The sequence below is a fragment of the Mytilus californianus genome, unplaced genomic scaffold (assembly GCF_021869535.1).
Source record: "Mytilus californianus isolate M0D057914Y unplaced genomic scaffold, xbMytCali1.0.p SCAF_8, whole genome shotgun sequence".
Lineage (NCBI taxonomy): Eukaryota > Metazoa > Mollusca > Bivalvia > Mytilida > Mytilidae > Mytilus > Mytilus californianus.
In genome coordinates this window covers 23,763,354-23,786,122 of record NW_026262734.1, presented here as the reverse complement: position 1 = coordinate 23,786,122, position 22,769 = coordinate 23,763,354, and the positions used below count along the sequence as shown (strand labels likewise).

General features: G+C 31.4%; 2 protein-coding genes across 9 annotated transcripts in view; one reads left to right on the top strand and one right to left on the bottom strand.

Annotated features, from left to right (window-relative positions):
* Nucleotides 1–4,152, bottom strand: part of LOC127710693 (cell division control protein 45 homolog) — a 45,469-nt gene extending 41,317 nt beyond the window's left edge. The window contains exon 1 of the mRNA XM_052216632.1: nucleotides 4,053–4,152. Within this exon, the coding sequence (XP_052072592.1) occupies nucleotides 4,053–4,103 (51 nt within the window). The 5' untranslated portion in view covers nucleotides 4,104–4,152. The remainder of the gene's footprint in view (nucleotides 1–4,052) is intronic.
* Nucleotides 4,153–4,303: 151 nt separating this feature from the next.
* LOC127711442 (ubiquitin recognition factor in ER-associated degradation protein 1-like) overlaps nucleotides 4,304–22,769 on the top strand; it is a 410,122-nt gene continuing 391,656 nt past the window's right edge. The window contains exons 1-11 of one of the 8 annotated variants that reach the window (XM_052217516.1): nucleotides 4,310–4,439; nucleotides 6,931–7,060; nucleotides 10,956–10,988; nucleotides 11,195–11,316; nucleotides 11,673–11,803; nucleotides 13,618–13,690; nucleotides 15,523–15,591; nucleotides 16,593–16,670; nucleotides 18,465–18,479; nucleotides 21,008–21,049; nucleotides 22,455–22,543. In XM_052217516.1, the coding sequence (XP_052073476.1) occupies nucleotides 4,437–4,439; nucleotides 6,931–7,060; nucleotides 10,956–10,988; nucleotides 11,195–11,316; nucleotides 11,673–11,803; nucleotides 13,618–13,690; nucleotides 15,523–15,591; nucleotides 16,593–16,670; nucleotides 18,465–18,479; nucleotides 21,008–21,049; nucleotides 22,455–22,543 (785 nt within the window). In that variant the 5' untranslated portion in view covers nucleotides 4,310–4,436. Of the gene's footprint in view, nucleotides 4,440–6,930; nucleotides 7,061–10,955; nucleotides 10,989–11,194; nucleotides 11,317–11,672; nucleotides 11,804–13,617; nucleotides 13,691–15,522; nucleotides 15,592–16,592; nucleotides 16,671–18,464; nucleotides 18,480–21,007; nucleotides 21,050–22,454; nucleotides 22,544–22,769 lie in introns of all 8 variants that reach the window. The other 7 variants (XM_052217513.1, XM_052217515.1, XM_052217494.1 and 4 more) reach the window with 7 other exon arrangements.

Sequence of the window (22,769 nt, the reverse complement as noted above, 5' to 3'; positions counted from 1 at the left end):
AAATTGCTGCATAAATTAGTTATGCAGGTTTGTTTGTTATTATCAATCAAATAAAACACTTTAATGATATCATTATCCAAAATATTAAATGTTAATAACCTCCCCTTCATGAGACCAAATATCATGACAATCCATCTATGAAATATTGTCTCAGTATAAAATAATATATAACCTTTGATAACATCTCTTTAACAAGACACAATTTCATACTATTAGTATTATACTAGTATTAATCTATGAAATATTGTCTGCATATGTCAAGGAGGGGGGGGGGGCAATATTTGATAGGACATTCAGTTTTTTTTCTGAATTGACAGCCATTACATGTAAGGTATTTCATCAGAAAACGATTTTTGTCTCGCATGACGGAGTCAAAAAGCGAGACATAGGTATGCTGTTTACTGCGGCGGCGGCGTCAACAATGTATAAGTTTGTGATTAGGTCTAGTTTGTGGTGAACCACAAGTTGTAGGTCAATCATATACTTTCAAACTTTTGCTTATTTTACATGTATTAGTTTGTGATTAGGTCAGTTTATGGGGAACCATTAGTGGTAGGTCAATGATATTTGGTATACAGTTGTATTAGCATTGGCACATCTCATTTCCATGGATATTATTTGGCCCTGCCCCCTCAGTCATGGTCTATTGACTTTGTAACTTTTGCTTAGTTTACATGTATTAGTTTGTGATTAGGTGAGTTTATGAGGAACCATTAGTGGTAGGTCAATGATATTTGGTATGCAGTTGTATAAGCTTTGGCATATCTCATTTCCATGGAGATTACCTGGCTCAGCCCCCTTAGTCATGGTCTATTGACTATGAAAATTTTGCTTAGTTAACATGTATTAGTTTGTGATTAGGTCAGTTCAAGGGGAACCATTAGTGGTAGGCCAATGTTAATTGGTTTTCAGTTGTATAAGCATTAGCACATCTCATTTCAATGGAGAATATTTGGCCCCATCCCCTCAGTCATTGCCTATTGACTTTGAAACTTTTGCTTATGTTTACATGTAATAGTTTGTGATAAGATCAGTTTAAGATGAACTGCTGTTAAGTTAATGATATTTGGTATGCAAATTTATTGGCATTTGTACAGTCAGAGCTAAGACATAAACAAGTCAATTTTTATTTTTGACTTACATAAGTCCAAAAATGTATTTATTATAAAAATGTACTTTCATTTTCAGACTTATTTAAGTCAGAAAATGACAGACTTGTTTAGGTCAATTTATGTTTGTGAAAAGACTTAATTTTGATTAGTGGCCAAAGTGCACCACCTATGAGATCATAAACCTGTGTGAGAGTTCACAATGACCTGAGCTATCTATATTTAATTATCTAATTGCACATTTTTACTTAACATAGATTATTTTCCTCATTTTGTGTGATTACAGATGGTTGCATTGTAAAGTAAATAAACATTATCTCAAATTTTTTAGACTCTCATGCATATTTTTCCTTAGAAGACAAAGCATTGTCTTTCAATGTTGTCATAATTTCATGTAGATGCATCACCTTTTTATAGATATGCATGGGTCTTGAAGTTGGCCAATTTTGGTAACTAATTGACTTGTAGGAGTCAATATTTGCAACTCTTTAATTCAGGTCAAATATTTCTTGCTTAACACTAATTGACTTATTGAAGTCATAATTTGTCTTAAATTAAAGGGAGACAATTCTTGAAACCTTCAAATTTAGACCTCTATGAGTCAAAAGCAGATTTAAGACTTTTTATGTCTGAGCTCTGACTGTTGTATCGTTTCCATGGAGATTATATATCCTACCGTAGTCTATAATCGGTCATCATGTTGGTTTGTTCGGAATTTGTTCTTTGCTCTTCTAGATAAAAAAAAATTTCTAAAGATATGTTTTCATTGTTATTCTAAAGTATTGTACAAAAATGCCAATTTTCTAATGGCCGTTTCAAACCTGACTTCCGAATGCCTAAACACATTCCAGAGCTTCAGAAAATCCCTCTTCTGGCCTCCATTGCTTTGTTTACATTCCATTAAGCGTCATCAATCTTAATGGCAGACCAAACAGGCCAAGCAAATCGTATTTTTTAAGAATTTCAAAATGGCAAGCACCTTACGTCTTACGCGATTTTCCCGCGAAAAAAAACCCCATCCAAATTGAAAGAAAAACTTTGGGAAATAAACAAAAATCATGCCATATTTTTGTTCAGGAATATAGAGTAGGTTAATAAAAAAACAATATACATATATTTTTCATAAAAAAATTTTTGGTTCAATATAGAGATCGATATTCTGACCATAGAGAAGAATTTTACAAGCCTGAAAGCAATTTTACAAGCCAATGCCGTAGGACTTGTGGTTAAGCATGAAGACTGTAACCAAGCTTGACAACACACAGTAATAAAAAAATAAAGCTAAGTCTACAGAAAAATAAAATAAAAAATATCCTTAAGTGCACGACTTACCACCATTGTGGGATAGCTCCACCCCTAATTATGGTTCATTGACTTTGAAACTATTACATAGTTTACAAGTTAATGTTTGTGTTTATGTTTGTTTAAAGGGAACAACTTATAATAAGTCAATGATATTTGGTATGCAGTTGTATTAGCATTGGCGCATCTCCTTTGCAGGAGATGGTTTAGCCATGTCGCACAGTCATCAATATTATGATGGAGTGCGGAAACTGAAAGAAGAAGTACCTCAGTCATGGTTCATTGACTTTGAATATTAGCCTAAATTGTTAAGTATTACCATTTTAATTTCAACATTTGCATAATCAAAATTACAAAAAAGCGAGACATATATCTGTGATAACAGTTTATTAATATTACAATAGTATTATTGTCGATGATTGCAAGTTCGTTATGCTTGCAAGTTCGTGACATTTGGGGATTTCCACTTTATTCGTGACGTCATGCAAAAGTATTTATCATCCGCAACATGCTACTTCAAAAAACTTAACCGAATATTTTTCAATGCATTTTCACTAATATCGGCTTGAAAAAGAGAAGTTGTGTATGTTCTAGCATATTATTTGTTTAAACGTCTATTTTCACTACTACTGTTTTATTCCTCTCCTAGAATTTCCTTGAATTCTTGGGAAAATCCTTTCAGCAATGTTATTGACATCTCAACAATGAGTCATCATCTATTTTTAGGTTATTCGGCCTCTTATTCCCTTTTTTAAGGCCAAGAGTATTATTTTTTAAAGTCTGTATGTGAGCGGATTTTTTAAGATCAGAAAATGATTTGATATATTTTGATGAAAACAAAACCTGCCGAATATTGGCTCGTAAAAGTAATTTAATCCTATGCCATTGAATGCAAATTGCATGAAAAAATAATTTGATGCATTAATGACATTGTGACATCATTATAGTTATCTTTAACGTGTTTAATTCTTGACTTTCCAATTGACCATTGAAAGTCACTTGTAAAAATTAGAATAATCTTTGTAGGGAGAATAAAAAGTTAGTATGTCACAATTTCTCTTTTTTTTCTCTCTCGAGATATTCATTTGTTATTTGATCTCAAATTAATTCTGTAATGTTCAAATACATAATACAATAGGCCTGACCTATATATTGTTGCACATGCGCAAAAGCCACCGCCAAAGGTCACGAACTTACAAGTCAGTCTACTTATTTTACGGAATCGGGTCACAACATGAAACATAGAAAGATTGACCATGTTTTTGAAGCTATTCATCAATTAAATGTATCAGACTGTTTACAAATAAGTAAAGAATATTTACATCTACAGTTGATAATATTTGCTCCAAGGTTGTGATTTTTTTCTTCCGTTTCAAGTTAGGGTAACGAACTTCCAATCATCGAGGATAATCTATGAAATATTGATTGCATATGGACAAAATTCCACATGGAAATTATTCCAACTCGACATTATTTCATTGAAGGGGACAAAATTTACTAATACAAAGTCATGAAATATTGTCGTGGGGGGGGGGGGGGGGGCAATATTTTTTTTCTGATTTGACAGCCATTACTAGGTATTTCAACAGAAAACGATTTAAATTTGAATGATTGAGTTTTAATATTTAGTGTCTTGTCTACCTGATGTAAGATCTCGTCATAAAAACCCTTTCTTAGGTCTTTTATAAACATTTTCAACAGTAAAGTAATTTTTCACATTTTAGATTGTGGCGGGGGTTTACACCGGAAGTAAGGCAAATTGTTGTCATTTGAAACAATATCTTTCGTTGGTAGAATTTTCAAACCGAAAGTACAAATTGGCCAATCATAACATAGTTAAGAAAAGTCTATTCTTAGCCACAAAAGCTGAATCAATTTTGCGTTTTTAAAGACGAGAAAAAACTCAGGATTAATGACAATATAATTCACACTGGTTATTTACTTTCGATTTAGTTCCTACTGAGTCATTTTGTTTAATATAGAATATTACACGGTTAAATCCACAGGAAACAAAACAATACAGAAATGGTAATTAAAACATCAAATTAAATACATAAGTTGACAGTTCAGAAATGACAGTTGATTCATGTATTTAAGTATAAATCTAAATAATTTAAACCAGTGATTTATTTAAAATTATTGTCAAGTGCTGTGGTTTTACTCTAAGCACTAATAATCTATATGCACATCTTACTTAACATCTGTAATTAAACCCTACAAAATCTCTGATAAAATGGTGTCAGAAGCTGCAAGAGATTTAGGTATACTGTTCCTTGTGTTGTTGGCATACATATTTAAGTTTGTGATCAGTTCACACAGGTGTGACACTTTATTTACTAGTTAAGAGTCATATAGTTGTCATTACAAAGTCTTAGCAATTCACATCAAGAGTACGGTAATTTTTATCACTGAAATCTTTTTTGACAGATGAAATTAGCCTCCATAATGGGATGTCAACAAGTACTCGAGTACTCAAGTATCGTTAGATAGTTCTTACTATCGAATACAATATTGATAGTCAACTTATTTGTTTCCTGTTAAAACATTTTCCCTTTCTTTCTATTAATCTGATTTTCTTTGAGACCGCATCAGTGATTTTGTAATCATCATGCCTTTGTACATTGTTGTACATGAGTTTTTCTTTATGGTTACAAAATTTAACTGTTGTTTCATATGTCTTCACTTCCTGATTATCAATATACACTGTATTGTAGAAAAACCTTTAATCATATTAAAATAGGAAAAAAGTAGACACATTGATTCCAACATTTTGTCAATCTAACTATACAAAAGAATTTTTAATGTTACAGAAAATTTGATATGATGTCAGATACAATAGAAGACTTTCAGATTCGTGCACTTTCCTGAATTTCCAGATGTCACAATTCTTGTTATTATGTCACAGTAAGAACTGATTGTATGATGACATCGTTTATGCCGATTGACCCCAGGTCAACCGGTGAAACTCATTCCAGCCCTCAAATAAGCGTATTAAAACAGTCGTCTGGGCGACCTATAAAGCCTCCAGGTGACCTTAATTTCATTGTTGGTTGCCATTAGGCAACTGCTACTATTTGGACCTGGCGACCGTAAAATTCAGGATAATCAACCTGCCTCCAGTCGTATTTTATTAAGTTTTATTCACAGTCATACGAGCGCTTGAATGTATGCTAAATCTTGAATATGATTTCAAGCATTTTTAATCTTAACGGGGTCTTTAAAGTGCTTAACTTAACTGGGAATTCAAGCGTCTGATGAAGTGTTTTCGGGGCCAATACATCATGGCAGCCAAACAGATGTTGCTGCCCGGATTTTTCAAAACAACTACCCAAAACAATGATGTTTCACTAGCTAAGAAACAAAAAGAAGGGGCGGAGAGTCCCTCTATAGAAACTCCAGCTTCTGAAGAGCGAAGTACATCTTCTAATGTTACGATTAAGCGTAAATTGCGGCAACAACTTCAAGTGGTACTGGAAAATTTATAAGAAAATTCCAAAACAGCTGGCTAAAAGAGTTCTCCTGGTTGATCTATAATGAATCTGAAAATAAAATGAGCTGCAAATTTTGCCAGGGCCTTCCTGATTTAGCTGGCCAATTGGAACTCTTGAACATTTGATCAGGATTAGTGGGGAAGGGCTAGATATTGATGAATATGAGCCACATAAAGACACTGATGTATGGTTCTCAAAGGAGGGAAAAGTGCTTAAATTGGCTTATTCAAGCTGGCCAACTACAGATGATTTTGAGGAATTGGATGAACAAGAATCAAATTAGAATTCTCACTGTGGTTGCCTTGTTCCATTATTAAAATTTATTATCAAACCTCAATGAATATTTACTTTTTTGTTAACTTAGTCATGGTTTGGTCATCATGGTCATTGTGTTTCTTTAATCAATGTTGATTTAACTAGTATAGTAAAAAAGATCAGAACAAAAGATATACAAGGGTTAACTAAAAGCAATATTTGCTTTGAACTAAGACTACCTTATTTTATGTCATGTATGTCTACTATTCTATATAATAGAAAAATTATTGATATGCTTTTTTTACTAGTCTTTATTAGCTCTACTGACTAGACTTTCATAACAAATTTCTTATGCGACCTGAAAATTATTTCTTTTCCACTAAAATTTTGAATTGGCCAATGAAATTTTACATCTGGTGGCCAAGAGGCAACCTGGTCTTTGAACCTACTTTGAGGGCTGCATTCATAAAAAAAAACTCTAGATTGGTGTATGTAGACAGACATGACAGATAGAGTGAAATGCATGTAAAAATATCAATCAAATCCAGAGAGAAACTGAATCAAAATTTGGCTAACAGAAAATGAAACCACAGCAAAATGTAAAAAAATCAAGACCATGAGTAATATGGTAATTACTTTTCATTAATTTGACAATAATACATATACATGTATGATAGATGGTGATATTATAATGTATGATAATGTTATAAAGTTCTCATAAATTTACATGTACATTATCAACAGACAATTCTTATAATTTTTTTATTTTCTAGTTTGGTAGATTTGGAGGTAACATATTTGGGCCTGAACTGGGTGGAGGTCTTGGTGGATTTAAACAGACATACAGATGTTATTCTGTGACAATGTTAGATAACAGAGAAGATGTTGAGAGAGGTGGAAAAAGTAAGATTAAAAAACATAATTATGCTTACAGATTATCTCCCTTTTTATGAGTGACAAGATTTTCATTTTTTGATAATAAAAAATATTCAATAAGCAAAACTTTTTTCCTTTTGTTATTTGGTCTGGCCAGAGAACACAGTTATTTTGCAGTTCATTTCTTTTAGATAATAAACACAAATTACAAAAATCACACCTGCTCCATCTCAAAAAAATTTCTTCAGTGTAGTGTACTACTTTTGGGACAAATTATATGAAAATTATAGAAAATTTAACAGCCTTAACTCAAAATATGGACAATTTTATGTTAAGGGGATCTGTAGTTCGGTTTGGAAGCTTCTGACATACACTGTATTGTAATTTTTACCTTTTTCAACATGACCAACATGACCAAATAACTTTTTATGCCCCCTTGTCCGTCTGTACGTAAGTCCATCCGAACGTCCCAAAATTGGTTTCCATTCTCTAACTTAAGTTGCCTCAACCAAATGTTATGAAACTTATAAACAATGCTTATTATTACAAAACACAGATCAAGATTGAATTTTGGTGGCATCACTTTTACCGTTCTAGAGTTATGCCCCTTTGCAAATGGAAAATTGCTGAAATATTCGTTTCCGTTCTCTATCTGAATTTTGCCCCATCTAAATGTTATGAAACTTATAAGCAATGCTTATTACCACAAAACTCAGGTCAAGTACAAATTTGGGTAGTGTCACTTTTACAGTTCTTGAGTTATGTTCCTTTATAAAGTTACATGCAAGCGGGGGCATCATCTGTGTCCCATGGACACATTCCCCATTTATTTACCTTAAAATTCATGACCCACATCTTTTAAATGTAATTTCATTCCCCTTCTTATCTTAATATTTTAATAATAAAATAAAAACAAATAAATTTGGAAGGTGTATGGAAAAAAATTTCAAGTTATACACTGTCCTCACTAAGGCTATATTCAGCAGGATCTGCTTACCCTTCCGGAGCACCTGAGATCACCCCCAGTTTTTGGTGAGGTTCGTGTTGCTAAGTCTTTAGTTTTCTTTGTTGTGTCATCTGTACTATTATTTGTCTGTTTGTCTTTTTATTTTTGGCCATGGCGTTGTCAATAGATATAGGAAGATGTGGTATGAGAGCCAATGAGACAACTCTCCATCCAAGTAACAATTTATAAAAGTAAACCATTATCGGTCAAGGTACTGCCTTCAACACGGAGCATTGGCTCACACCGAACAGCAAGCTATAAAGGGCCCCAAAAATTACCAGTGTAAAACCATTCAAACGGGAAAACCAACGGTCTAATCTATATAAAACACGTATGAACTACATAAACAGACGACAACTACTGTATATCAGATTCCTGACTTAGGACAGGTGCAAACATTTGCAGCGGGATTAAACATTTTAATGGTACCAAACCTTCTCCCTTTTCTGAAACAATAGTATAACATCACAACATAGAAAGACACACTATAAAATATCAATTGGAAGGCTTAACTCAATCAAAAAACGTAAATTAACACACAATGAACGAATAAATTTGATCTGTGACACCTGAATGCAAATACATAGTTAATAAAAATATAAAGGGATAAATAATTAAGGTCAAAAGTAAATAAACAGGTTTAAACAAAGTAAAGAAAATAAGAAAATAATCACTTTTGAAAAAACCTGCGTCATATTATACACAGGTAAATGAAAATAATTTTGTTGTTAAGTTTACTTCTTCTTCTGTGTGTATAAAATCTTCCGTTTTGGAATACCAAGAAATTTCTTTAATATCAATAAAACTAATCTAACACTTGGTACATATGGGGTGAATATCAACAATAAAACTATACAATAAGTGCTAGATAAAACTTCCTGTACAGGTGCAAGAACAGTATTAAAGGAGAAATGAAATAATATTGATGTTCATAGTACGAAGAAGTGAAAATTTGTAGTAATACCAAATAATCAAAGCTGGTATATAGACAAGATCATTACAAATATTATCAACAGGTCAAATTAAAAAGAAAGTACGATTTGAGAGTACTCGCAGTTACTGACAGCTAGTTAAAAGCCAAAACAATTAATAATAAAAAATCATGCATCAGAGACTGAAATCAACTAAAACACATCCCAGGGATTTAGTATTTTAACGTCATGAACAGTCAAAGAAGACATGACTTGTGCAATGCCAAAAATAAATGTATCAACAGGTAGTAGGATAGTTAGGAGTGACTTCTTTATAGATAAAAATGAACGTGTGTGTGTCTCTATACATCCCGTTTGAAAAGAAAATACAAATTTAGTTATGTTTTAATTTGCTAATGACAAAATCGTTATTAGTGCCAATGTAAACTATATTCAGAGATCTAATTACAACATTGGTACGATAACCCTTACTAATAAGTTTGTTTAAAGGTTCGATGAGTTTACACCGATCACATAGTGATTTCCGCGCTTTAAGTACAATATTACCGTAAAATTTAGGATGTGAAATACCATTTTTAATAAGTTTTCTACAGGTACAGCCAAGTTTGTTTTCGATCTATGAGTTTGACTGTCCCTCTGGTATCTTTCGTCCCTCTTTTGTAGACAACAAATATCAAAGGATGATAACCGTGTCCTCAGACCATATTCTGATAAAAAAAATTGGAGGGCAACTAGAAATACTGAAGAGAAGTTGTGATTTTTCATTGCTCAAACATTTATGTCAAAATCTCGTATGATTCTAGAACAGTAGTACATGACAATGAATTTATGCTCCTAAATTTTTTCAATAAGCCTCAATGTATCAAATTAGAATGAATTAAAGGAGATTTAGTGTATATGATAGTGACACAGAGACCTAGCTAAAGCACGAATGAACCAAAATAAACGTCTTAGATCTAGAGATCCTTATTCTATTTTTGGCGTTGAAGGGACATAGAAATTGTATACTGTGCGTCCATCCGTCTGTCTGTCCAGTCTTGTAAGCTCTATCACATGTACAATTTTTGCCAGATTTTTATCGAATTTATATCATAGTTATATCAGCAATGTCTTGAACAATTAAAAAATCAGTGCCTATCTAATATTTTTAAAAGAGTAATGCCCCTTGTAAATATTAATTATGTTGGAAATTGCTGGCTTAATATAAAAAGAAGATGTGGTATGATTGCTAATAAGACAACTCCAAAAGAGACCGAATGATTCAGAAATTAACAACTATAGGTTACCGTACAGCCTTCAACAATGAGCAAAGCCCATACCGCGTAGTCAGCTATAAAAGGCCCAGAAATGACAAATGTAAAATTCAAACATGAAGACGGCATAATGTATGTACAAAATAAAGAACGAAAAACAAATATATAACACAGCAACAAACAACAACCAAAATGTGCATATTTGTATATAACAATAATATTTAGTTTGATTTTAATTTGCTGATAACAAAAACAATATTAATACCAATAAAAGTAATATTCAAAGATCTAATTTCAGTGTTGAATTGGTAACCTTTTAGGATAAGTTTATTTGAAGGATCGATAAGTTTACCCGGATCGTTTCTAAATTTCTGGGCTTGGTAAAACAACATCTCCGTAAAAATGAGGATGTGCTATCCAGTTTGAAATAATTTACTAAAAGTTTTAAGTAATTTGTGGTAACGAAATCCCTGACTTTATAATTTACCATTAATACATAATTTACCAGTAATTCATAGATTACTTTCATTGAAATCCAAAATGTCGCAAGAGACACAGGCATAGTGAATGAGTTGTGATGTATAAACTCCGTAAGATGGTGCCAAAGGAACATCACCGTCCAAAAAAGGAAAATGAACAATAGGGATCTTAAGCTTGGATGAGAACGTTACATTGTATATATTTTAAATCTCACCTGTTTACCCCTAATTCAATGTGTTTTTCATTTTCAGTTATTATGCCTCCCTCTGCATTAGATCAACTAAGTAAGTATCACGACATATTAACTACTGTAAAACTAAACAAGCAATTAAATAAAGAAAATAACACATTTACTGAAAAAAGAAATTTCAAAGTTCAAACTCTAAATTAAGGAGATTCATAAAAGTTTTAATGCATGTTGTTCCACCCAGTTTTCATATCTGTATGCCAAAATAATTCACTTGATAAAATGAAAAATGTGATTTTGCAGCACGTTTACATATACAGTACCCTATGCTGTTTAAACTGACGAACAATCAACAAGCCAGACACACACATTGTGGTGTATTGGAATTTGTAGCTGATGAAGGAAGAATTTATATACCTTACTGGGTAAGTATTCAAACAGGCTCATAGACTGAGAGTTTGTTTTTAGATACCTCACTGTTTACATGTTATGTACATACATTTTTGTGTATTGGAAGTTTGTTGTAGAAAGAAGAATATTTTACCTTATTGAGTCAATGTATCAACAGGTACACACTTTACTGTGTATTAGGAATTTGTAACTGACAAGGGAAAATGAAGGAAGAATTTATTAGTTTAATGATATGGGTATACACATGGTAGTGAATTAGTAGTTTGAAGCCAACTTCAAAAGAATATGTTTAATTTTTTGGATGAATAACCAATGTCCATTCATAGAGAGAAATGTTTTATATATTTAACCCTTTTTAAAACATTTTCAGATGATGAGGAACCTGTTATTAAATGAAGGTGACCTTGTGGAAGTAGAGAATGTTTCATTGAAAGTAGCCACATTTACAAAGTTCCAGCCACAGTCTGTTGACTTCTTAGATATTACAAATCCTAAAGCTGTGTATCCTTTACAAAAATTATTTGTCAAATGTTACTGCTTGATAATGGTTATAATAAATTTGCAGGTATAATCAATTTAGTAGGTTTTTATAGAGTAACAAGTATAGTCTGGGTACATAGTTGCCAAGTGGTCTAAATGATTCATTTACAGTGACCATAAACCTGTCAACTCTGAGGTTGTGAGTTCAAACCATGCTCTGGGATTGGCTGTGTTTGACTCCATTCTAAATTGATAAGGGTTGCCAGTTTTCCTGCAGAAGGTCGGTGGTTACTGGTGGGCACTCTTGCTTCCTACACGAATCAAAACTGCCATGATATAGCTAAAGTAGTTGAAAGTGACATAAAACACAAAAAAACAAATAAATAAGTATAGTAAAATAATCACACCACACTTAAAAATACTATTGAAACTCTGATTAAAGATCATCATAACTAGATTGTACTCTTGCTCACTCATTCTTTGCATAGTTATATTTTCATCTTCATTCCTTGTAAATCACATTGCACACACTAAGCATCCTTACATCCTTATAAATGACATCTTGACCAATCAGAACATCTTTAACATTGACCTTCCTATAATGCATCAATTGGTTCATTGATTGACATGTATTTTATTGACTCATGTGAGAATTAGGTTGATAAAAAGATAAACCACAGTCCACAAAACACTACCTAAAAAACTAAAGACTGAGCTGCAGGGACTCCACCAATACTGGGGCTGATATCAGGTACTCAGTGAGGGTAGGCATATCATGTTCCACATTTGGCACCCTTGGTGTTGATAAAACATGTCAATCATATAGGGAAGAAAAATATTATCTGATCTTACCCTACACTGAGTGACAAATGATAACCTGTAATCAGATAATGCACTTTCAATGGTATTTATCGAATGATATAAAATGATACAATGAAACCTGTCTAAACCGAATCTTGCATAAACCCAAAACCTGTCTAAACCATACATGCTCTTAAGTCCAGTCATATCAAATTTTATGTGTTATGTACCTGTTTAAACTGAACATCTGCTAAAACCGAACAAAATTTTAAGTCTCAAAGAGGTCCAGTTTAGACAGGTTTTACTGTAATACATAATAAAATTACCAAAACATTAGGTTAGTACAACAGACCACTCCAACAACTGAATATTCAGAAAAATACGCTTAAAATGAAGAGAAAAACATCAATGAACAACACATATTGTTCAGATTGCCATATGGGGTGTAGACACAACATGTGACGGGTTTAAACCAGTTTAACATGTGCTCAGACCTTCCCCTCTGATGTCTGTATCCCATACTTAAAGTTAGTTTAATGTTTGCCTTATTCAGTAACCTAATTGATTGCTGTAGTTATGACATAACTGTAACATATTTTATTCAGCATTTGCCAAAGAATTTGTTATAGAATAGATGGTTGAAAATTGTGTTTACTGGTGAAGCTTAAGCAGTCAGTAAAGAATTAGAAATTTGCAACATCCTATTCATAGATTGATGGCAGCAAAATATAAGATTTATTGCAACTGTAAAAATAATTATTAGCCTACTTTTTTTCCAAAAATGGAAATGATAATATGAATACATTTCCAACAAGCACTTTCATACTGACACCAACACTATATTAGATATTCCCATTATTTGATGCTATCTTTTTCAATAAACTTTATTTATAATTTTGGTACACAGGTTATTCTTTAATGAATAAAAGGAAATTTGGAATATAGATTAATAAAACCATAAGAAAAAACCCATCTAGAGGTCAAGTAAAATTAATCACTTATATTTTCTGATTAAGTCCTTGACTGTGCAACAGATTGGAGAACATGTTGAGAAGTTTTGCCTGTTTAACAAAAGGAGATGTAATATCCATCAAGTACAATGAAAGGGTAAGTCAAAATTTGTGTTTTTATGAAACAACTTTTTAAAGCAAGGATCAACTATAATTATTAATCATTTGGTTAAGTGTAAAAAGCTTATGCTGGTCCAGAAGGGTACATATTTTGCATACTTTATTTCAAATTTCTGAATTTTTACCTCTGCTCAAGGTTTAGTTTTTGATATTGGTTGTATGTGAATATCTCTTGCGCATTTGTCTTCTACAAGATATCATCTTTGCACATACAGTAAATGTAATGGGGTGCCATAATAAACATACTGGTATAAACCAACAATCATAGTAAAAACATTGCAGAGATTTAAAAAATGTCATTGCTCATATATTAAGTATTACACTAATTAAAAATAAAACATCGACAAGAGTGAATAAATGGCTGGTACATCTTCAATTTAAGTATACAGGATTGTTATTATAAAACCCATAAAATGTAAAACCTCTTATAGCAACAACCTTTAGTTATGTTGCAAAAATGTAATGATACCAACAGTTTTCAATGCCTCAGGCACTTTTATCAGGACAACAAAATTGGGAAGTGATAATCACAAGTTGAAAAGTGAAAGTAGGTATTACAAAAAAATACACAATTGTATGTATAGGTGGTATGGGATGATTTGTCCATCTGGTTTCAATAATCTTAAAATAGCTGACATACACTTTGTGAGAGGAAAAGTATGGTGAACATAAAATAGAATGATTCTTGGAAAATTCAGAATTTGTTTAATACTATTCTCATCACTTGGAGTCCGTCCTCCGTCGTCGTCTGTTAACTTTTACAAAAATCTCCTCCTCTGAAACTACTGGGCGAAATTTAACCAAACTTGGCCACAATCATCATTGGTGTATTTAGTTAAAAAAGGTGTGTCCGATGACCCCGATGGCCGACATGGCTAAAAATAAAATGTAGGGGTAAAATGCAAGTTTTGTCTATTACAATGTATTTTGAAAACCGTTATAAATAGAGAAAATCTGACATGGGCACTAATGTACAGAATGATGAGCTCTACCAATTGTGGATATAAGTCAAAACTGTCAGACGACTTTTCATAGGAGTTATTGCCCTTAAATGACAAATTTTACCATATTTTTTCATTTTTGCCTATTATCTTGACAACTATAATAGATCTGTAGAGAGAAACTTTAAATTGCAGAAATGATCAGCAAGACAAGTTCTACAAATAAGTCAACATGATCGAAATCGACTCCTTTTTAGAGTTATTGCCCTTTGATGACAATTTTTACCCATTTTTTTGTGATTTTGCCTTATATCTTGAAAATTAAAATAGATAGATAGAAACTTAAATAAGCAAAAATGACCAGCAAGACAAGATCTACAATTAAGACAGTTATGGAGGAAATCGTCCAACGACTCCTTATTGGAGTTATTGCCCTTAAATGACGATTTTTACCATTTTTTTGGCGTTTTGCCTGATATGATAAAAATTATAATAGATAAATAGACATTTTAAATCACAAAAATTATCAGCAAGCTAGATCTACTAACAAGTCAAATTTTGCCAATATAGTTATAGACTATATATAGCTATCACTCTTAATTGGAATGATTGCCCTTAAATGAGGATTTTTTTTTACCCTGTTTTGTGTTTTGAGCAAAAACTAAAGAAGGTAGAGAGAAACTAATCAGAATAATTAATCAGCAATACAAGATCAACAACACAGAGGTTTTTGTCATGAATTCTTTTCTCGTCTACAATGTTGGAGAGTGTCCTTTGTTGAATATGCACATAGACCAAGGTGAGTGACACAGGCTCTTTAGAGCCTCTAGTTATATTAACACATGATTAAAGTTCTGTTTTATTCCAGGAGTATGAACTATGTGTACTAGAAACAAAACCTGATGATGCTATATCTATAATAGAATGTGATATGAATGTAAGTAAACCTAATCAACTACATTATAAAACCCAGATAGGTTAAAAATATATTGATTTCGAGGGCATCAATTTTTGTATATCTTTTAATTAATGGTTACTGGTCTTCACAACCAATTTGATTGGCTACAACATAAAACATTGTCAATATAAATAGAAAGAAATGTGGGGTATACAAGAATCAGACGGCAACTCAACAATACAAAAAAAAAATCAGTTCAATGTTAAGGTCAATCCAATGTCATGTAGAAAATTATTTCTTAGTCCATTGGTCTTAAGCAGTGGATTGTAGTCTAACTGCAATACCTGCCAGCTAACATAATTAAGAAGTAAATTACACAATTTTAACCCCTTTTTCAGATTGCTTGATGGTGTTTGTAGCAATAGTAAATAGTATTTAGCAAAGATTTTGTTTCAATGTGCCAAAAAATTGACCTAATCCTAGACTGTTCAAAATGGGGGATAAGATATTTTGATGATAGCACATTGCAAAATAAAAGTTGACTTAACTTTTGATGGTTTGTTATGCATCAATCATTTACTTTTAAGAAGACTGTATGTCATTGTTAATCTTGTTTTAAACAATACAATAATACAATAATCTTGCTTTGAAATTGAAAAATGGCAGAAATAAAATGTGCTGTAGAAATTTCAATAGTTGTCAGAGTCAAGCAGCATGGTGAAGGGTTATTTCATGCATCATTCGTAATTTTTATTTCCCATGTATTTATGCATAAATTGTTCGCCGTGTTGAAGTTCATAGGGGAAATACAAGACCAAATCAACTGACAATAGGCTAGATTTCAATGTACAAAAAACATACAACCATCAAGATAGCACAATTTGGAATACAGTATATTGGTTAATTGCTCAATAGGAACAAGAAAATCGAAGATGAATACTGTTCAAATAACACGGTAAAATAATATATATATCTATAAAAAAAAACTTAACCATTGGTGTTTATTTCATCATAGATTTGTTGTACCAATGTCTTTTCAGGTTGATTTTGCACCTCCAGTTGGTTATCAAGAACCAAAAAGACCAGAGAAAAAACATGATGAGGATGTAGATATGGATGTATGTATGACATAGATATTATCAAATGCTTTTTATAGGCAAATTGCATTTCAATCTCCAATGCCCATATTAGCCTGACAGCAGTGTTTGAGTGTCTAATATATGTCGAGGGGTTAACATGGGATCTGATATAAATGAAGAATATTTTATATATATAATGGACTTTTTTTTTATCCAGGCCATCATGACCCTCGCTGACAGAAAACTAGTTATTTATTATGAGAATGATATCCTGTGCCTGATAAATTTAGAATGTTTGTGTTTTCATGGGTTATGATATGACCCACAGCTTTTCAAAAGTTTCAAATATGAAGAAAATCTATAAATTTACTATCAATTTTACTTTATAAAAGCATTTATTTGAATAGCAGTAGAATTACAATCTGATTAGAATACAGATCCTGTTCCCAAGCTTTGCTTACACTGATCTGAAAACACTCCATTCTACTTTTTAAAGTACTTTTCTGGATCCTCAGGTATTGTTGTAATGATACACACTTTCAAAACTTTTGAATCAGAAAGTTCATTGGTTGATTTAGAATTTATCAGATCAGAAAGTAGGACAATGTGTTGTCAGATACATTTAAGCAAAGCATGGGCACATGATCTGGATTTTAATCAGACTAAGAGGAATTAAAGGTTTTCGATTTTCAGTTTACATACATGGCACAAATAACTCCTGTCTGTCTAGACTTAACAAAGGTGTATGAAGTTACATATTCCCTCCCCCCCCCCTCCATACATAATTTTTTTCCACTTTATTTGGGCAAAACAATCTCTTTTTTATTTCCAAAATATCACAGTGTAAGAAAAAGACAATGAAAGACCCATTATAATAAAAACAAAATACATGGTATTAAGACTTATTATATACTTATTTCTTTTCTGTTGGTAAAATTCAGGGAAAGATAACTTACATTATGTAATATTGTAAAATGTTGTGGAAAAATTCAGTCACTGATTTAATTTGTTTAAAACAAAGGATTTTCCTTAACTTGCAAATGAAAATGACATTTTAATATGAAAACATATGCTTTTCAATCATTGATATAAAAAACATTAAGATTTTTCTTCAGTTTATACTGACAACTGTCTCTTTTGGTATGACACCGAGCAAAAGTGCTGGATTTGCCCTTTATATTAATTACAAATTTGATTTTGTTTGATCATTTTTATTGCACGTCATTTAATAACAGCATAAAGAGAGTCACGAATCCTTCTTTATAACCAAAACTTAGTCGATCAATGATAAACCTTGAAAAAGCACACATATAATTAATAAAGCTTTTGATTGATTGAGTAATTGATTGGTGTTTAATGCCACTTTCAGCACTATTGTGCTATTTCGTGGCAGTAAGTTTTTTATTGGTAGAGGAAGCTGGAGTGTCCAGAGCTTTTGAAAACACATTACAATTTACAATTTAGCTGAAAATGTGAAAACTATTCTGAACAAATACTTTATTTTTCTCTCTTTAACCAAATTTTGTAGTTATATTATATACCCACATTAAGCCTATTTTGTTCCTTTACATTTAGTAAAAAATTTTAAGAATACAATATTTAATCTTTACAACGGGGAGATAACTATTGAATAAACTTTAGTAGTGAAATAATTAAATATTTAGTCAAATATATTTTTTCTGGAATTGATTAAATTGATTAAAAAAAACCAGACAGATCAAAAAACTTTTTATTTGAAAAATTAAAAGTTCAAAATGTATTTTTCAACATTTGTATTCTGAGGCTTAAAGTTGTGAATAAAGTTTTCATTAGATTTTTTAATGTTAATTTCAGCACCATGCCTTGCAGGTAAAGAAAATTTGTAATCATATTTTCACCTGTAGCTTAGTGTGATTGTGATTTCATTGTTTTTTTTAAGACTTCATATACAAACTTATGCTGTCATACTGACTCATAGTTAATTGCCTGAAAAAGACATGCGTTGAGGTTAAAACTTATATAATTTAATTACCAATTCACCCTGCTTGAAATATTGCCACTCATTAGCCAGTGGATAGTAACTCTATTAAGCATTCTGTTAAAGGTTTAGTAGGTTTTCGGAATCTTCAGTGAGACATTTTATTCTAGGAAGAATAGTATGTTAAATAAAGATTCTGTTACAATGTTTTGAGACTTGCGGGAATTCCTGCATAGAAAGATATTTATTTTTTTCATGTTTTTGAATTAAAACATGAAGCTCCATGGTCTTTTGGTTGTTTTGTATCTTTACACTGCTGTCTCATTAATGTATACCCCCTTTTCCATTTATTCATTTTCAAATGAATAAAAGGGGGAATGTGAACTGCACATTTTCTGATAAAGGTATGGGTTTTCTGATAATTTCAACATAATAAAATAAAGATTTTGTTATGAAATATCAATCATAAATTGCAAACAACCTTTTGATCTGAGTTTCACATTGTGCTCAGAATGTTTTAGTATAAACATTAACTTTTTTTCTGAGAAGTTAAGGCTTGAAATGAACATCGTTTGTTTACTATTTCCAACTAACCAAGTAAAACAATACACATTTATTTGCAAATGTTATCCTAAAATATTCGCTCTGCACATTAGCAGTATATTTTTATTTTTTTTGCTGATTGAAAAACAAATGAATTTGCTGCCTCATTTCAAGATGTTGGCAGCAATATACAAACCATATCTTCAGAGTGGCCTGATCATTGAAACAATACATTTTATTTACATACAACATTCACTAAATCATTAGATTCCTAAAAGTAAATTTTCATTAAATCATAACATCAGCTTGTTAGACACTTTCTTCATTGATGTTATATTTAGTGCTGAAATAAACATTGATATCAGTTTACACAGCTTTGTTTGTGATAGATATATTACATTTTATTGTAAGTTATAACTTTAATATATTGAAATATTTGTTTATATCATACTTATTCTTGGTGGTAAATAGTGACTTGTCTCAAATTCAAACACATGTTATGGGTGGTAAGATCACAGTCAAGCTTTTATAATTAATTCCTTTATTGAATAAAGAATTTACCTTTGAATATTTTATCATGAGAAATAATTATTTTGCATTATAAAATAAAAATGTGACCAACAATATTTTTTTAGATTCAAATTTGCTTTTTTTTTTTTTTTCTTGTAAGTTTTAGATAGTTTGGTCATGTTGGTCATGTTGATATTATAGACGTGTTTAAAAAGATGAATTCTGGAGAGTATTTTACTAAATTTTGCCATATAACATTGTCAGATTTTCATACTTTTGAATACTGATTTACACACATGGCATTTATGCTTATTATTCTAGCTTACTAGATCAAAGAGTTTTTTAATGTGCATGTACCTGATTTTGTTGTTTTCTCATGATATTGAATGCTGATAAAAATCCAGTTACAGACTGCATGTTATTATATCTTATAGCAATACTATGGTAATATTATGCTCAAACATTAGGAAACTTTAGTCAAAGTCAGTATATAAAAGTCTCCTGTGAGGAGGTTTAATCTCTTGCTATTGTAACAGTTGTTTACATAAAAATTGGCCTCCTGATGAACAAAAAAAATATGGTTGAAATTGTGTACAAAGAAGTTCTGAAAAGTCATGTAGAAACCACATGAAAATGCATGACGTCATTTGCCTAGATCATTTACGTTTCCTAGGTAAACAGCAATATACAAGTTACAATTGGTCTTCTCAACTTGATGATATTTCTGGACTACATCTCATCACAAGGCTTTCGCCCTATGAGATTATAGCAGAGAAACACCCTCACTTGAAAAATCATTGATAATATATAAATATGTTGCACTTTTATGTATTATGCAAACAAATATTTTCATATATGAAATTTATTTACATATTTTTATTTTACAGAAAAAAATTAAGGGAGCAGATGATAATTATTTGTCACTTAATAGTATGCAAAAATTAAGCCAGCATACAAGATTGCAAACCTGATTTATACGTGGAGTTCATTCTCCTGATTGGTGGAAGTCAAACCAAAGACTATTAAATCTGTATTTGCTGCTTCTCCATTACACAAGCACCATTCAGGTTTAAAATGAAAGACTATCAACACAGTCAGAATAATATGCTAGGTTAAGGAGATATGTCCTCTTTTAGAATGTAAAAATTTGAACCAAATGAAACTAGCTAGCATATAATAGGTGTCACTTGGGATTAAACAGTTGCTGCTTTAAATCAATCAGTTTTTTTGGGTAGTATGTTTCCAGCTGAAATAACGATCTTGTATGAAATATGATCAGATTTCATTACGGTACACTAATAATGACATTTCTTGATTGAGAAATTTATATATATTTCAGTAAATATTTTTTCTCTGTTTTTTTCAGAATCCATTAGACATGTCTGAATATCTGGATAAGACATTTACAGTAGGTACCAAATAAATGAGATGAAAATATAGAGTGTAATTATTTAGTTGAATTATATGAATAAAAAGACTTTTTGCAGTATGTTTAAAATATAACATAGTTATTTTCTTAGGTTTTCAAAACCTTTTTTGTCTTTCTTTCTTAAAGTTTTAAGAAGTAAATTTTTGTCCCCCGTACATGGAAATACCGGGCATCTGTACGTCCGTCCAGTCTTGTTAGCGCTCTCACCTGTACAATTCTTGCCAGATTTTTATGAAACTTATATTATAGGTTTAATTCAGCAATGTCTTGGCCAATTTGAGAATCATTGCTGATCAATAATTTATAAAAGAGTTATGCCCCTTGGAAACATAAATTTTATGGAAAATTGCATCGTAAGCACTTTCATGTGTTCAATTCTTGCCAGATTTTTATGAAACTTGTAGCATAGGTTTATATCAGCAATGTCTTGGACGAGTTTGAAAATCAGTGCGGATCAATTATTTTTAAAAGAGTTGTGCCCCTTGGAAACATTAATTATATGGAGATTTGCATTGTTAGCCCTCTCATATGTACAATTCTTGCCAGAATTTTATGAAACTTAAATCATAGGTTTATATAATCAATGTCTTGGACGTATTTGAAACTCAGTGTCGATCAATAATTTTTAAAAGAGTAATGCCCCTTGGGAATATTAATTTTATGGAAAATTGCCTTATGAGTGCTCTAATGTGTACAATTCTTGCCAGATTTTTATGAAATTTATATTTTAGGTTTATATCATCAATGTACTTGAAGAGTTCAAAAATCAGTGCCGATCAATTATTTTTAAAATAGTTATGCCCTTGAAAAAATTGATTATATGGAAAATTACAATGTTATCGCTCTCATGTGTTCAATTCTTGCCAGAATTTTACGAAACTTATATCATAGGTTTGTATCAGCAATGTCTTTGACACTTTCGTAAATAAGTTCTGATCAAATATTTTTAAAGAGTTATGCCCCTTGGAAATATAAATTATAATGGAAATCACACTGCATTTGCTCTGAAGCCTTTATTTCTCTTAAGATATTAATAAAAAGTTTAAAAAAAAACATAAGTTATTGCCCTTGTACCTTGGATAGATAAAATATTTGCAACGCAAGTGACATTGGAACTCTGTTCTTAAAATATTCATTATCATCATTATACATATTTCATTGAAAATCTTCAAGAGTCAAAGCAATATATGACTCATATATGTATAATATGTAATCCTTGTATTGAAAACATTTGGAATTAAAAACTTATGTATTCTGTATTATTCTATACATATAAATATGGATTCATTAAAATTGAATATGGATTAATTTCCAGCCTCCTCCAACTTTATAATTTACCTCTTACATGGCTTTATAAAACTCTTTGTTCAATATTTAATTGCAGGCATTTAGTGGTTCTGGTAATAGGTTAGATGGAAAAAAGAAAGGTCTGGATGCTGCCCCAGAAGCTAAAAACTCAGTTCCACATAAAAGGTTAGTAAAACCTGATGTTTTTGAAATCAAAGTATTTAATGCAGATTGATAGAAGGCCTTTTATATATCTGCCTTAGCAGGCTGTCTGATATTGGTCAAGGGATGTTAGCCTGGATGAAATGAAAAATGCCATGTATTAATGATGGTCTGGATGGGGGGTTTCTTCATTTCTTTATTCTTAAATTTTTTAGATCATTTTTCTCTTTTCTTTATTATTTCATGGATA